The sequence below is a fragment of the Prinia subflava genome, chromosome 5 (assembly GCF_021018805.1).
Source record: "Prinia subflava isolate CZ2003 ecotype Zambia chromosome 5, Cam_Psub_1.2, whole genome shotgun sequence".
Classification (NCBI taxonomy): Eukaryota; Metazoa; Chordata; class Aves; order Passeriformes; family Cisticolidae; genus Prinia; species Prinia subflava.
Window position 1 is genome coordinate 16,786,955 of NC_086251.1, and position 16,856 is coordinate 16,803,810.

General features: G+C 51.9%; 2 protein-coding genes across 2 annotated transcripts in view; both read right to left on the reverse strand.

Moving 5' to 3' along the window:
• The window catches only part of LSP1 (lymphocyte specific protein 1), a 48,253-nt gene extending 38,235 nt beyond the window's left edge, over nt 1-10,018 (reverse strand). The window contains exon 1 of the mRNA XM_063398176.1: nt 9,868-10,018. Coding sequence (XP_063254246.1) covers nt 9,868-9,947 — 80 coding nt within the window. The 5' untranslated portion in view covers nt 9,948-10,018. The remainder of the gene's footprint in view (nt 1-9,867) is intronic.
• Nucleotides 10,019-10,701: 683 nt separating this feature from the next.
• On the reverse strand, nt 10,702-15,165 carry TNNI2 (troponin I2, fast skeletal type). The gene is made up of 6 exons (XM_063399124.1): nt 15,154-15,165; nt 12,481-12,522; nt 12,066-12,194; nt 11,585-11,674; nt 11,273-11,449; nt 10,702-10,961 (listed from the first exon to the last, which is right to left on the reverse strand). The coding sequence occupies exons 1-6, from the start codon at nt 15,163-15,165 to the stop codon at nt 10,863-10,865; spliced, it is 549 nt and encodes a 182-aa protein (XP_063255194.1). The 3' UTR covers nt 10,702-10,862.
• Nucleotides 15,166-16,856: the final 1,691 nt, after the last annotated feature.

Here is a 16,856-nt window from a genome sequence, read left to right on the forward strand (position 1 = left end):
ACTCTTCATTCAGGCAGAGATGCCAGAAGATGCTCAGGGAGCTGAGCTGGGGCAACGAGGAATGCAGCCGCTGTCACCAGGAGAAGGCAGGAGCCCACTGGGGGTAAACAGGACCTGCTACCTATGGGAGGTGAGAGTCTCCCATGTAAATGTATAAATGGGCAGAGGAAAAGCTGTTAATTCCCCCAGCAAGAGAGCCTTGGCTCCACACCGGGTTTGACTCCCAGAGGATGCCAGCATGAGCTCCTTGTCTTGAGAGCACTTGGCAGGCTTCCACCCCAGTTCCAGGACTGACTGCCTCTCAGAGACGGGGCTTTCAGTGAACAGGGCTGACAGAAACCATGCTTGCATGATGAAATGCAGGACTGGAGAGAGGTCATGACATTAGCTCTTACTGGCCTAAGGTGCTAAGATAATTTGGAAACACCCAAAGTGAGGCAGTGAGGAAGGGGGTCCCTTAACTGCAACAGGCAGCAGGCTGGCCTCTGTGCTGCTCCCAGGGAGAGAAATTCCTGGTACTGAACTCTGCCTGGAAAAATCTTCCAAATCTTCCATCACTCGACCTCTGGGGAAGGCTTCCTGCCCTTCTCCCTGGTTTTCATCTTGAGGATATTAAATATGACAAGGAAACTCATCCTTCCTCCAGCATCAGCAGGGTCTTGCAGGACCACAGGGAGAGGAGAGCAGGGCAGGACCCACAGCTTGCAAGAACAGGAATGGACAGAGTCACTAGCCCCATTTCTGTGGGGCAGGAAGCATTTAAACCCACTATTCAAAAGCACAAAGAACGTGCCCACAGAGAAAGAGCATGCAGGAGAAATCCCACCCCACTGCCTTGCAGTGCAGAGGCACCTTGGGTCCCCCCTCGTCTCCTGCCCCTCACTGCCACGTGCATCAGTATGAGTCATACCGTGTATCCAGAACAGTAAGGTCAGCAGCAGTCCCACAGCTGCTTGGATCCTTTCACAGAAACAAACTCCCTGGTCCCACCAGGAAGTGGGTAGGAGTAGAGTGGACACAGGAAGAAAAGCAAAGAATGAATTCATCTGCTATTTTTTGGCACAGTTTAAGCTAGGAGAACCACCATAAATCTCTGCAGCAGAACACCACCCCACTACAGGAACTGGAGGACCCAGGAGCATGTTGTGTGGCACTGGAGTTTCCCAAAGCTCTTCCCAGCAGCAGGGATGGCAGAGAAGGTGAGATGCTGTGAGAGAGAGCGGGTCTGACTCCATCACTGTGGGAAGGAGGGCTGGAATCCCAGAGAGATAGGGCTGCACCAGTTCCCATTAATTACACAATCACTCTGCTATGTAGCACTGGTTGCAAAATCAGTTGAAGGCTCACACATGGTCAAGGGAAAAAAAAACCAAAAAAACCCTACCAACTAGTCCTGCTAGTGAGGAAATACAGCTCAAGTATTTCTCTTCAATACTGCTGGGATGTCCACCACTGTCAGCATAAGCCCCACAGCACAGTCACTGCCAGGGCCAGTCCTTTACAAGTACCACCATCTGCCAGCATGGTTTCCAGAGGTCCATGCCTGCATGTCAGTGGTGGGATCCCACCCCAAGATGATGAAGATGATGTTCTCACAGGGACAGCCTCACATCTTCAGCCAGGACTGAGAGCCCTATCTCAGCTGGAGACCCTGTGCCTTCACCAGCAGCCCCTAGGACAATGGAATGGGGGGAGTCTCTGGTTTTCCTTTTAAATGATGCATCTTTCCCTCTGCCTTCCCAAACCTCTCCCCCTATCCTGACATCCCACCAGCCTGTCCTCACCAGGCACGGGCATCCACCACTTTGAAACCAGCCTGGCAGGCATCAGCGTTTGCCTAGCTCCCTGGGAGCCCCAGTTTAGGGAAAGGGGCACACCACTGGTACATCAGCAGCATGGATGGTGCAGTTTACACGTTGGCCTGAGGGGTAAGGTTTGCCCATCTCACCTTCACCCTGAATTCCACTTAACTTTGTCCAGCTTACTCTGCCAGCACTCACTTTTCGGCAGCCAAATACAGAGACCAGGACAGGCAAAGAAGAGATAATCCTGAGGAATCAGCAGGACTAGCAGCCAAAAGCAGCACATTGTCTCCTTGCCACCAGAACAGCTCTTTACAAGCACCAGAGTGTGCTGCCAGGAGGGCAGGGCGCCCCACCTCTGCCATTAGCTCAGGCTGCAGGGCAAGGAGTCCAGTCCGAGTGATGCTTCCCAGCAAGCCCTCCTCTGTCCTGGCATGAGTCAGGAGAGGATATTCCCAAGCCAGTGCACAACCCCATGGGTGTTCAGGGAGGGGCTGCTGTAGGCAGGAGCTATCTTGGCTCAGAGCTGTTGCCAGGCCGACATGCTCAGAGGACCACCGTGGAAAACATGTATAACTGTGGGTCCAAACAGCCAACAAACACTGTGTCAGACTAAGTCTGAAATATTTGGCATGGGATCAGTGATGACTTTCTTCCTCTGATATCCTAAGAGGCAGAAATGAGAGGGAATTAGAAGCTGGATCTAGAAGAAGCATCCTTCTTCCTCTACCCACCGCCACCTCTCACCCTCACACGGAATGGAAAACAGACACTCCCTGGAGAACTTAAATCATTAGGTTTCATCATGAAGTTTGCTTCATTTATCACTGAGAGGGGAAGATGCAAGTTTACAAGCCTTGTAAGAGAAGGTGCTTTTGCTCCAGGGGTGATACACACAAGGACAACGGATGGATTTAAAAAACAGGAGAAGGAGAGAAGCATTAATGGGGCAGCCCAGCACAGCTAAAGGAGATCTGGGCCCCTGTTGCACCAAGGGCTGGGCAAACAGCAAGAGACCACATGAGCCACTGCAGTGAGCCACCATCCATGTTCCCCAGACCAGGGCCAAGGCCAAGTGACTCAGCCAAGCCCTGGAGGAGTGCAGCTGGTCCAGCATGTCGAGCCAGCATCATTACTGATACTGCACTGCTATCTATATATTATGTTAAATCAACAAAGCCATTGGGAAAGAGACAGGAAGACAAAACAGTGGCTGCAGATAAGACACTCCCATCCCACACAGGAGGGTCATTACAGGACAAGAGGAGAACTCTTGGCCTCAAGGAGGCAGGCTCCATCTCTTAGGGATGCTTGTCTACCATAAGGCCAAGAAGCAGGACAAAGGACTCCAGCCAGGATGGATAAGATACAGGCAGCTGCTGCCAAGAGGTTGTCTTCCCCCAGCAGACACTGTAGGAAAAATCTGAAAAAGGCCTTTTTATAGCATCACATTGCTTTGTCACGAGTCTCTGCTCACCAAGGTTTGGAAAGCTGCTGAATGAATTTGAATGTTGAAGATCTATTTAAAATAAATGGAGAGGTCTTTGCTTTGACTAGGTGGATTAGACAGACACTGGGCAGACACGTTCAGAGATCTCCCATGCTAGGTGTAAGAGGTGCACAACCATTAGCAGAGGCACCACGTTCCTTCACCAGGTGGCACCTGTGTGACGTGTTTAAGCAGGGCCCAGAGCCGTGCAGCACATTTTGTGGATGGGCCTGGAGGTGAGTTCCACTGCACGAGAGCAGCCCTGTGTCAGGCCGTGCTGCTCAGCTGACCACACGGCTTCCAAGAAGTAAAATACAGTTTCTGCCCAATATAAACTTATTAGCTCATCTGCAGCTGGCTCCAGGCTCTGATGCAGCACTGTGTTGTGCAACGCAAGCAGTTTTAACAACCATTAATCTCCACTTTACGCTGCCAGGCTGTCACTCCAGCTGGGGTCAGGGGAGACTAAATGGATGAGAAGGAACTCCTAAGCACCATCTGACAGTTCCTGCATCCCTCACTTCAAGCTGCTCCTTGTCCCAGGGAAAGGAATCTAATATCAGCTTGTCCATATCCATCCATGCTTCCCTCGCAAAGCTGTTTTGAAAGGGCTCACAAAAGCATCATCATGTATTCAAAAAGCTTGAAGACACATGGCTCCATCAAGGGGGAAGATAATCATTAGTGCTCCAAAGTGAGGCCCAAAAAAAGCTAAGAGGAGCCTTTCTGCACAAAGGGCAGCTAATGCTGGAAGATGGCAACTGGAATGGAGAAGCAGCAGAAGAGACAAATGCCACCCCCAGGACGAGGTCCCACCAGAGCAGGGGTGCACAGCCTGCTCAGTAGTCTGCCCTTCAAGACAGCTCAGCTTGGGCACAGTGCTGCCAGCTCCTGTTATCGGAAGCTACGTGACAACTGCAAGGAGGCACTTATTTCAACAGGAAATTATTATTGTCATCAATTTTATTGGGAGAGAACTCTGTCTCTCCTAAATAGCTGGCAGGCATGATTGTTTGGGGTCTGTCAATAGTTCAGAGTTTGTCAATGCTAATGGCTCCAAAGCAAGCTTGCACTGGAAAGGAAACTGCTTCTGCAGCAGAAAAGCACAAGCATGCACAAACCCAGAAGAAGAGATCATATTTTCCAAGCTATCTGGCAGGGACTTGATAAAAGGCACTGCACAAACTGTCTAGTCAGCTGCAGCAAGCAACAGATACCTAGAGCTGGGAGCGAGGCTTCCTTGGTAATGCAGAATGAATCCCTAAAAAAAAAAAATCTGTTTTCAAAAAGAGTGCGTAAGCAAAAGAACCAAAGGCCTCCAGCTGATGCAAACTGGCAGAGCTTTCTTTTCTCCATGGCAGGCAGAGGGATGGTGCTGACATACACTGGCAAAAGCATTTGGGCCTACGTGTCTGTGCAATAGCAAGAGAAATCCAAACAAACTGAGCTCCAGCTAATCTGAGCCTTGCACTTCCCAGATCCATTGCTTGCAGATTGCCCCAAGTTTTCAGACCACTGGACAGAAGTCACCAACTAAGCCAATAGAAGCCCACCGACTGCCATTTCCATTCATTAATAAATCCAGCTGGGTTTGCTCATGTATCTTCCTCTTTATCAATGTATTTCTTGGACAGTTAACAGAAGCAGCAGGCTGCTGGGAACCACCACTGCTCATACGAGACAGGCTGAACCCAAGCAGTTCCTGGCTTTGACACTCCCATGTACGACTGAAGATGGAGCTCTGCTGCCAGCCCCAGCAGCCCATCCCAGGAGGAACTTGTTTAAAGTAGCAAATAACAGACGATATTTTGTCCTGCCTTGCTGCAAGTTCTCCTGCAGGAGATGGGGCTGCAGGAGTGGAGACCCCAGAAAGCCACTGGAGACCTGCCTGTGAGAAAGACAACTCTGAGTGCTGAAACCTGGGATAAAGACACTTCAAAGGCCGCCTCACACATCTGGTGTGTGTTAGGATGGATGCACTGGCAAGGAAAACATTCATGGGCTCCAAGTGGGGCTGGTTAACCCACTCGTGACTGAGCCTCCATGGAACATGTGGACAGGCTGAGGACTGCGAGACACCTGGCCAAGCCTCAGGAGAGCTGGGCTCAAATCTCACTAGTGGCCTGTGCTTCCTAGCTGATACTGGGAAATCAGGGAGTGATTCAGGTGCCTAAATGTAGGTGTCAAGTGTGAGATGCCTTGGGTTACCCAAGACGCTGCCAAAGCCTGGTGGATGTCACACAGGTCCAATAGGAAACCACCTCTTCTGGGTACCAAACCCACAGTGGGCAAGTTCTACTGTCAGGGCATCCCTTCACCTTCCTAAAGGAGTCTGGCATTGCAGTGGAGATAACCTGTCCTCTATCCCTGAGGCAGTAACCATGGGCATAGCCACAGAACACCTACCATGGTGACACCCTGACCTTGGCTGGGCACCGTGTGTGCTCCTCTAGTACTGATCATACCAAATTCCTGTCATGCAGGACAGCTGCTTTCCCAGGATGTGCAGCACCTCCATGGACATATTTTTTGACCCATACCAGATGGCCATGAACCATGAGCTGGGTAAAGAAGCCCGTGTCATACAGGCTATGATACAGAAGGCTGTATCATACAGCCCTGTGTCTTCCTTTCACTGATGTACATCCCCAAGGCTTCTCCTCATGAAAGCCTTAGAACAGAACACACCATGAAGCTCCATTCCCAGTGCATTTGGCTTCAAAGGATGCCAAAGCTCCCCCTCAGTAATCCCAAAGACTCAGCCTGATGAGGAGTTTATTGGACTCATTAAAAGACAGGGAGCTGCAGCTACAGGAGGTCCAAGCTGCAGTGCAGGCTGGGGGAGCAGAGCCCTCCCTCAGCTGTTCCAGGTGAGCAGGCACCATCCCTCCCAGGCAGGTTTGCAAAGCTGGACTGTGCCAGGAGGATGAGTGAGAGCACCAAATCCTTGTGATGTTCCCTCTGAGCCCCTGAGCACCACTGCAGCTTTGCAGTCAGTCAGAGCCAGGTTACACTCTCAGGAGCCTGGTGGCCATACCAATGTCTCCTGGGGCCTGGAGCAACAACTATTTGGGCCAGGATGCCCACCCCCTCAAAGGAAAAGCTGTTCCCAACAAAAACATGGCACTGACGAGGTCTCAGAGCACCTCCTGGTGCGGTGGTCTGTCCAGATGTGAGTCAGTGTCCTGACAGAGGCAGCAGCCAGGCTGGATGAGTGCCTGGCTGGGAGCAAGCCCAGCTCTGAAGAGGCACCAGGGCAGCAAGGAGTCAGCTCAGCCCCCAGGCAGACCCCACAGTTGGGCACGTGGGTCACAGGGGTGAATGATGCAAAGGGGGATGCAGGCAGAGCATCAGTCAGGGCTGGATTAGCAAGGTCAGTGAAGGTCAGAGCAGAGGGGCCCAGGATCCCCAGGGCATGCCAAGATTAAGCACTTCCCTGCTGCACAGCCAGCCCTTCCAGTTATCACAGGGTTTTCAGATTTGGGGAAAAGCCCTAAACCCTCTGAAGTAAGTTCACCTTACAAAATCCAGGGGCAAGGGATTCCCACAAGCTTCAGAGCCAGACTTCACACCAAGAGTTTGAAAAAAGCCAGCCTTCCAGCCAGCAGAGAGTCTTCTGTGTTTTAAAAGGAAAAGTGCAATTCAAATGAAGGCTGCTGGGCAATCCCCTGCTTTAACACACCCTCCTCCAAACCCATAGCTTTACGTAGCAAAATAAGCTTGGAGGCAAGGCGAGGCAAGCCGGGCTTAATTTATTTTTTTTCCCCCAAGGAGAAAAGGACAGTGAAGGCACCTGATACCTCCTATAATTAGAGACAGTTCTTTCTCCCTAATGCCACTGCCAGAGCACCTATATCCAATTTGGAAACCAGAAGTACAACCCAGCTTCATTAAATAATCCATCTGGTCCTCCCCTGTTAATTTCCCTCCTATTTTTCCACTTTAATGAGCCCAGCTGGGTCAAACTGTGACCAGTTACTCCTTGGCAGGGATCAGCTATCCCTCCATTCTACCCCCAAGGAATCTGGTGTACTGAGGGGTCCAAAAACTCTCCCAGTATCAGTTTTCCCAAACAACCTCCTTCCAGCCATGGGTATACTTAGCAACAGCAGTCATTTCAGCAAAGACCCTTGAGACTCCTCTAAGGATCTGGAGAATTCAAGACAGCTGGGGATGGACATGGCAAGGGAAAGCCTGGGGCTTGCTGGCACAGCAGAGCCTCTCCCCAGGCAGTGACCATACATGGCCTGCCTGCCCTGCAGCGCCTGGGGAGGGAAGCCCCAGGAGGACAGAGACAGGGGAATTTGGGAAAAGCCAATCTGCCTCCCAGGTACAGGTATCCTGCAGAGCACAGCCCAAGGGATGGCCATGGGGGTAGGAACTAAGGGCAGGAGTTACCTGAAGCCTCTAGAGCTTTACAGTAACAGACCCTGGACATGCTGGCTCCCAGCCTCTCCCCATCAAGGCAGGACAACCCAAGCAGCCACTTCTCCAGAGCTCCCTCCAGCTTCTCACTTATTTGGGAAGGCTCACACCACAGCAGTTTCCCGTATAGCAATTCCAGTTCATGGAAGAGAGCATAACACCCGCCTGGTTTAAGCAGTGTTACACCAGCATCAGCAGGACCTTGCCAGTATGTCCCAATTTGTACAAGGAAACAGAGGAGGGTATGTTCAAATTAATATTTCTAGGACTTTTTCAATGCATGCTCCTATATACACTGGGCACAGTTAAATAGACAAGGTTCACTGTCTATGGAAACACAGCACTGATATTTTTCTCCTGACATCTCCCACTGTGCATTACCCCCAGGAGCCTCGGGATTTACTTTCCCGGCAGCTCCATCACCAGATTGGTTGCTCTGACTTACATCATGCTTTAGCCTATCCTTAGAGCCTCATCCTGCCTCCATCCATCCATGGGTCAGCTTGAAAAGAGCTGTTTCATCAAGAAGAGGAGATCAGGGAGGTAGGCTAGCCACAGGGTGAGAAAAGGTGGACCCAAACAGCAAGTTAACACTTCCTTCCTCCATTTTGGAAGTGGAAATCACCAGATTCTAGCAAGCATTTAAACAGCACAAGGAAAAGCAAGAGAGGTTTGGAGCTGCACACACTATTATACAAATTTTAACGGAAAGTAAGTCTTCATATTTTTGAAACAAAGAGGAACTCGTTTCTGCTTGCTATTTTTGCCATCAATTTTCATATTTCATTAAGATTCTAAAACACTGCTAGAGAGGAAAGGATGTGCCACCCTGCTGTCAGTGTTCACACTCTTTTTAAACAAGACTGTAAGGGTCTGTGTGCTACAGAACAGACTCCTCCAGACAGCCTTTTATTTAGCTGAAACTCCAGCAGGAAGCAGAAAAGGGAACAAGCTGAGCCAGCCCCACCAGCAGACCCCACCAGTGGCCCTGCACACACCAAAGTTCCTGCACTTACAAGAGGGGAGCAGGAAGGTTTGCTTGCCTTGGGCCACGCACAGCACCTGCTCCTTGCTCCTGCAAGGTGAGCTGAGCCTGCGGCAGAGGCACAGCCAGGCAGGAACAATGCTGGGAATCACATGGATCCCGGTGCAGAGGAAAGCCCTGTGCTCCCCCAGCAGCCAAGGCTTCCCCTTTGTTTCAGCAGTGAATCATGTACAGAGCCTTCCAGCACCTTTTGAAGCTTCCAGTCAAATCTTCAGCCAAGGCTAATTGCTGTCAGGTGTCAGCCGAAGCACTTACTGCAGCCGCTGATGACAGGAGATGACACACCTTTCTCCCCTCATTGTCACTCAAGGGGTTCTTTTCCTGTCAACATTAGCTGTGCCGGCTCTCAGAAGCCTTGGGGAGAAATGCTAATACAAGCTTTGAAGCTGGAGGTGAAAAATCAGGCAACCTCCTAAGCTCCCTGGCTGCTCAGCCTGAACCCAGTCCAAATCTGAGTACTTCTGGGTGATGCACTTTGGCCGAGCTTATCTGTCTGCCTCCACCACAGACAGATGTGGTCTCTGCTACTGATCTGTCTCCTTTTAGCCCTCATGGAAAGCTGTCTGTATTCAAGTGAAGAGACCCCAAATTTTACAGTCTCTGCTGATAAAGCAATAAAGCAGAACAGAGGCACAGGGAGATATAAAACTTAACAGCAGCCAGCCAGAAACATTGCCAGGTTAATTCTGCTGGAGACGTAGGGGATGCAGCAAGAAATCAGATGTACCCAGCAAGGAGAGGAGGCAGCTGATCTCCACACTAGAGAGGTCTTAGAGATTGGGCTGATTTCAGCTGCAGAGCAGCTCCAGGTCACCAGACCTCTCACTTGAGCTTGCCTGCTTCTCTAGCTCGGGTCCCCACTCCATCAGCCCCTTCCCAAGGGCTTTGAAGTTCAAAGGGGACCTTTGAAAAGACCTTTAGGAAATCTAAGTCTCCTCCTAGCTGGAGAAGCTTGTCAGAAGCCTGACGGAACATCTGACCTCTTCCAGCCTCATGGGTCATCATTGTTTTGTCTGCACATCCTCCTTTCCCACCAAGCCCTCCCAGCTTCCCAGCTTCCCAGTATCCTGGGACTGGAAGGCAGCTGTGGTGTCCCCAAGCCTCACCTCTCATTCTCCCCGGGGGATTCATCTCCCACTTGGCTCACTCCTTCTGCACCCTCCTGGCACCCCTCCGAGTCTGACATCTTCTCTGGTTGGCACGGCAGCCCCACAGACAGCTCCAGCACCAGGGTGCTGCCACTGTTTCGCTTTTCCTGTGCTCAGCAGAAGTGAGCTGTGCCGGAAACTTCATGGGCTGAGGGTTTTGGGGGATGGGAGAGGGCAGAAGGAAGGTGAATTTGGGGGTTTGTTTTGTCTTAAAAAACATTGAGACTGATTTAAGATTTTACTTGTTGGCAGCTAGAAATTTGGAAGTCCTGGGCTAACCCAAAAGAAAAGTGGGCAGCATGGACATCCCCACCATGGCAGGGAGAGGAGTGACCCACTGCCCCCCGGCTGCCCATGCCACTCTGGTGACAGCCATAATCTCTAAACCACAGCACCCTACACTGTACCAGTCCCGGGGTACTGCTGCAGGTGCTGACAAGATTGTCCTGACTTTGCACCTCTCAAATCCCTCTGGAGCCAGAGGGTCTGCTTCTGCCCAGCAGATGCCACCCCTCTGCCCCCTTCACAGCTCTTCCCCACAGCTTCCTGTTGATGCCATCATGGGTTGAGGTTCTGCAACACCTCCTGGGGCTTGGATTGCTAAATCTTTGTCTCTTCACCACTTGGGAAGGGCATGAGCATCTGCAGCTTTGGACAGGGACCAAGAGCAGAGAGGTCCCCCATCTCTTCAGCACAGCCCCTGCCAAAGCCTCCCCATCCCCACCAGGACTGCCACGCTGAGGCAGTCCCTGCTGGCACCACGGCGCGAGTCAGGGTCTGGCCACCCAGGCAGGCAACACCCACCTCTCCCACCAAAGCTTTATTTACATCACTGCTGCCATGATGCAGCTCTTGGCAAAGCTAGAGAGAAATGGCACCCAGCCAGCACCCCTGAGCCCGGCGGGGCAGCAGGGACAGCGGGGAGAGGAGGACATGTGTGGAGACGTGGCTGCTTAGGACTCGCCAGCCTCAAACATCTTCTTTCTGCCCTCCATGCCAGACTTCTCCTCGATGTTCTTCCTCCAGTCACCGACATCACGGAGATCCTTCTCCTGGGGGAGGGATGGTTACATTGGTGTGAACGGTGCCGGGGTAAGAACCCACCTGGCCCAGGCCCCACACCAGTCCACCCACAGAAACCCCCATACCAGCTAGAGGAACCCAGCCCCACCCATGCTATACATCTTTTTGAACTGCACCCTCCTGTTTCAACATCGTGGGTGCCAGAGAAGGAAACACTGAGCAGGAAGAAGAACATTATGGAGAAAGAGTCATTCTCAACCCTGTCTATCATACAGGGAACTGTGAGTCCTAAAGGGTGGGGGCAACTCCTGTTAGGGAAAAAAGGAAGAGGGAGGGATACCTTCTCAGTGTCCTCCTTCTTCACTTGCTTCAGGTTGGCTCGGAGGTCCATGCAGACCTTGTGCTTGGAGCCCAGCAGGGCCCGCAGCATCGCGTCAGCGGACATGCGCACCCTGCGCAGCGGCGGCCGCTTGAACTTGCCACGCAGGTCAAAGAGTTTCTGGCTCAAGTCTTCCAGCTGAAGAGGGGAATGAATGAGGGGGGTTGGAGAGAGAGCGGGGCATGGGTTTCATGACATGGACCCAAGCGATGAAGGCAGGCATGACGAATGGGCTGGAGACTGCCCTGAAGGATGGCTCCAGGGGAAACTCACCTCCTTGTTAGTCTTCTGTAGCTTCACCTCTGTGTCATACCTCTCCTCATCCACTGACTCTATCTTGGCATGAAGCTTTTTGCACAGCTCCTGGGAAGAAAGCAAAGAGGGATGTTCACTGCTAGGACCCACACAGGATTCCCCTCTCCTGACTGCTCTGGCTCTGAGAGCCCTCAGTCCAGAAGACTAGATGGGACTGAGGTGAAGAGGGGCTTGTCAGCCAACTCCTAATCTCCATGCTACTGGCTGCGTGCAAATGCTGCCTTAACACATCATTTAAAACACATCTTTCCTGCCAGCCAGACCCCTTTTTTTTTGTAGAGAGACCACGTCTGCCTCTCAACCCAGCTGCATGTCCATCTGGCTCCAGGGTAACACAGGTGAGGAGAGGATCAAGATGAGAACACTGGTCTAGATCCACCAGGCTGATGGAGTCAAATGTTTTCTGCTCCAGCACTGAAAGGATTAAAGAAGGCTGTACCTGAAGCTCCTGCATGGATCCTGGGAGTGACAGAGGAGGGCAATGTTCTGCCAGGTAGTTTTGCTTTTCCACTTCTTTAGCAGCTGCTTCTTTTTCTATTTCAGTGACAGCAAGCTGGAGCATAGCACTCTGGAAGGCAGCAGGAGAAGGGTCAGTGCAGGGTGGAAGCAAGGAAGGAGGGTAGGGGAGTCATCAGGGGGGTGGGAGTCCTGACAAAGAGGCAGCCTGGGAGCTCCCATAAATACCACTATTTCCAAGCAAGGGATATGATGGAGACCCAGTAAGGAGTGAGGTGGGAGGTCCCTAGGTTGTACATCATGGCCTCTTCTAGAAGGGAGAGTGCTGAGAGCTGGCTGCCTTGGGATGGGGATGGGAAGGTTGGGACACATCGCACAGCCACAGCAGTGCCACCTACCTTCAGGTGCTGCCGACGGGCAGTGGCTGCCCTCCTCTTTTTCTGCAAGGGGAAGAAACAAGACAAAAGGTTATCAGGTGTCCATTCCCCTTTCCATTGTCCTTCCCCGTGCAATGCCACAGTCCACCAAGGACCTGAAGCCCTGCCAGGGAGATGGCTCCATCTTAACACACAGTTGGTTCCCAAACCAGCAGCACCCAAGGAAGAGGCTCCCTGCTGAACCCAGCTTTGCCAACCTCAGGTAGCTAAAACCTACAAAGTCCCTCAGGAAAAGATAACAAGGGTGATGAACTTGAAAATATATGTATAAAATATGGCTTCAAGCTTGGCTTTTTAGGACTTATAGCCTTTGCTCTAATTTCCTCTTCACTTGGATGTGTTTTACTTTGCACTCAGACTAATGACCCCCATGTCCCTGGGCACTCAGGAGCTGTGGGATGTCTTTCTGAGCAGTGCAGGGCACGTGTCCTTCTGACACTCTGGTGACAAGGACAGCCAGGCAGGTGAAAACATGAAGGCTGTGTAATTTCTTGGAGCTGAAAAGACCCAATGCAAGTGATGCTGAACCAGGGGTTGATCACAGCTGGAGGACAGACATGACCACAGGCTGCCCTTCTGTCCTTGTCATGCTGAACCAGCAGCAACAGGACTCCTGTTTATAAAAACCCCACAACTTCTCCATTTCAGCTGTTTTCTGAGCATTTCTGCCAGAAGACTGGGCACGGCTAAGTTGGGCTGGCCCAGGGGAAACACATCTGATATGCTGAGGGGCGGGGAGTAGAAAGCAGCACTTGGGTGGGTCTGTGCTGTGAAGAGGAGGAAGTGGATAAGGACGTGCAGAGTGAAATGTAACAAAATCTGACATGTCTTGCATATGCAAATGGTGCCAAGGCCCTCCTGACACGGCTGAAGGGCTCTGCAGAAAAAAGGCACCCAGCTCAGAGATGTAGCACACTATTAACCATCAGATAATCAGATCCCTTGAGGGTTGTTAGTCCAGGGCTTATTCTCAATCTGAAAACTGGTACCTTAGCAAAGGGTGTCCTGCCAGCCTTTTCTGGGAGGTCTGGGTTGGACAGGGAGTAAAAGAATGGGTTGGATATCAGCACTATTTTGTGGCATTTCTATGTGTCACTGACATCCTCTTTTCTCTCAGTGAGAACAAGCTGGAGCTTGTGGTGTTTCAGACATATGGGGAGATGCCAAGCAGAAATGAAGGATGGAGCCATTTTCTAAGAGGAAATATGGAGTGACAAAGCCACGAACAATCCTCCCACACCTTCCCCTGCATTTCTCCAGACACCCCCAGCCCCACCCAGCTCTGCCAGAAGCCAGGGAAAACGTGCTAAGAATGCAACCTCCACCCTGCTCACACTCCCCTGGATCTAGATCTCCTTGGAATGCCTTTGAGAAGGGATTTGTCAGTGCTCAGTGGGCAGAAGATGAAGGGCTAGATGTGGGGAAGGAGGAGAGGATGTGAGGCCAAGGGCGGGATGGTGGATGGATGATGGAGGAGAGGAGGCTCTGGACCACTGCCTTCCCAGCACCATCTCGTGGCCGGCTGGGGAAGCAGGCATGGAGGGAAAAAGGCATCTGACTCCAAGCCAGGGGACCAAAAAGTCTTTCAAAAGGGGTTTTTCTTCTCCTTCATGTTTGGGATTTTTCTCCTCCTTCATGAGAAGTCAGCAAGAAAATAACCATGAGCCATCCTTCCCACACACACACCGAGCAGCTGGTTTTCCCAGGGGGAACGGGGAAACCAGGACTGCTGCCATGAGCATTGTTAATGTGAAAACCCCAGCAAAACACACTTACCTCTTCACTGTTCAGGAAAAGCAGATGGGCAAGGAAAGGAAGGAAGAGAAAGGGGAAAGAGGAAAAAAAGGAAGTTAGTTAGCATCCTAACTGGAAACAAGCAGAAGAATCTTAACGAGGATAAAAGTTGGCAGTCAAACAAAAGTTTCTAAATGCCAACAATATATTAGAAACAGAAAAATGGGAACTTACTCAGACATCTTGGTTTAGGTGGTTATGAGCCTGAAATGAAAACCAAGAAAAAAAGTTTACTACTCATGCTGGTGGTCACTTTCTTTGGTTTAAAAACAAAGCAAGACTCCTCTGGAAAATAAAAAGAGGAACAGGTCTGTTCTTATTTCCCAATTTCACCAATTTTTCATCATATAGGGAACTAGGCTGCAGTAGTAGACAAGACGCAAACATGTCCTCATAGCAACACAAACCTCAGAATCAAGGACTTCTGGAGAAGACCAAATGGGGTTGAGCCAGAAAAAGAGAGATTTGTGACAGTGATTTCTGCAGGTATGTTTCTTGTCTGACCCCTAGGAAATCATTTTATTCAATGAAGGAGGAAAGGGCAAAATCTATTTTCAGTTTACTGCTTCACTTTGCCATTCAGCCTTACTTCACTTCACAAACAAGAAATATCCCAAAGCCTGCAAAGGGCTGGCAAGGACCCCAGGTGACAACGAAGGACTCCAGAGGATGCTGCTGCCAATGCATGCACTTACTCTGTGGGACAGGGGAGCCTGTTGCACCAATCTCAGCACAGGTGATGCAGAGCAGGGTTGGAAGTTGTAGTTGAGTTGATAAAGGCACAAAAAAATTCCCCAGAGGATTCCTTGAATTTCCTTTAAGTGGGAATTTTACACGTACAATGCAGCGCATTAAGGGAGTTTGGTTTGCTGTAAATGACTTCCACATAAATAGAATTTTACTTTTCTATCAGAGCAGTATCTACTGCTTGCATCCCCTACGCCTGTCCTTTGCAGAGCAGACGAGGCCCCAGAACGCAGCCGTCTGCAGGCGGGGAGGCTCTGCCAGGAGGGGAAGTGTTAACGGGGGCTCATGCCCGAGGCAGGAGGCACAGCTTGCAGGGCCAAGGAAACTTTATCCTGGAAAATGTGCAGGCCCATCACATTACTTCAGAGAGGAGCGGGGGGGGGGAAGTGCTTCTAAAAATGGCCAGGGAGCCGCAGAAGGAGCTGCAGCTGTCTCCTGGGACGGCAGCCTTTCCGCGGTGCCAGCCCCGTGACGCGGGCGGCCGGAGCGCTGCGGAGCTGGAGCCGCCGCAGGTGGCGGAGCCGCAGCTGGCCCGGCGGCCGAGGGACGGGGCTGGCACCGGCAGCCCGGCCCGCAAGGCTCCCGCTGGCCCGGGGCTGCTGGCACCGGGGCAGCCCGGCCCGCACAGGCTCCGGCTGGCCCGGGGCTGCTGGCACCGGGGCTGCTGGCACCGGGGCAGCCCGGCCCGCACAGGCTCCGGCTGGCCCGGGGTCGCTGGCACCAGGGCAGCCCGGCCCGCAAGGCTCCGCTCCGGCCGCGGCCGCGCCGGGAACCGAGCGGGCAGCGCCGGGGTGCAGCTCGCTGCCCACCACGTGGGCTTTGAATCACCTGTTCTGCGGGCAGGACACCGTAAATTTGGATGTCGGTGTCTGTCCGAGGGTGTTTTTGGGGAGGAGGGCACTGCAAGGGCCAGGTAGGGAGCTGGAGGAAGGGGTGTAAGTCGGGAGCATAGCCCAGTCGCCACAGGCAAGGATCCTGAATCCCACGGCTCTGGGGAGGTCAGCACTAGGCTCCACTTGCCCTTGCCACTCAAGCTAAGAGCAAAACCAATCACGGCAGGGGAAAACATGAAATCAAAAAGGAAAAAGCTCACTGAAAGAGTCAGAGGGAATCTTTCCCTCTGCACAGACCCTCTCCAACAAGCAAAGGATGGAGAAAGTGTTATTAGCAACCCTCTTTCTCCCAGCAGGCCTCCCCCACATGGTATTTCTCTCCGTAATACTCAGGTAAGTAAATCTGCTCCCCCATCACTCCCTAAGAGCAAGCTGGGTCGTTAGGAGACATGCAAAAAGGCTCACCCAAGTCTGGAGAAAATCAGAGTCGTGCTGGCTGGACAGGATGGACAGACGAGCCGCAGGCAGCTGGCTGAGTAAGGAGGTATAAAAGGGCTTCTCGGGTGGCTCAGCAGAAAATCCACCTTCTCTTTAAGGGCATGGAGACCTTCTCAGACCAATGATGTGCAAGAGTCCCCCGTGCACCTCCCTTGGCTGGGGCAGGCCAGGCCAGCAGGAGAACAGGAGAGGGCAGCCCCCAGTGAAGGAGGGGTGGGGAGGAGGAGAACATCTTCTACCCGTGGGATCTGAAGGAGCTGGGGAGGTGTTTTCCTTAGAAGTGCCAAGGAGGGAGCCTTCCTCTCCCTTCTCCCACCAACCACTCACAATAGATATGGCTTCAAACCTGTGGGGAGCCCAGGCTCCCTGCACGCAGCCATGCATCTGCAAGGCCTCTAATTAAAATTTCCCCTTGGATACACAGAGTGGCTTATCCATGGACAAGGGCATGACTCAATTTGTCTT

Coding starts and splice junctions, on each gene's coding strand:
- TNNI2 (XM_063399124.1), bottom strand. Junction 11,450..11,584: donor TACAGAAGACTAACAAGGAG/GTGAGTTTCCCC, acceptor TCCCCTCTTCAG/CTGGAAGACTTGAGCCAGAA. Junction 10,962..11,272: donor AGAAGGAGGACACTGAGAAG/GTATCCCTCCCT, acceptor TCCCTCCCCCAG/GAGAAGGATCTCCGTGATGT.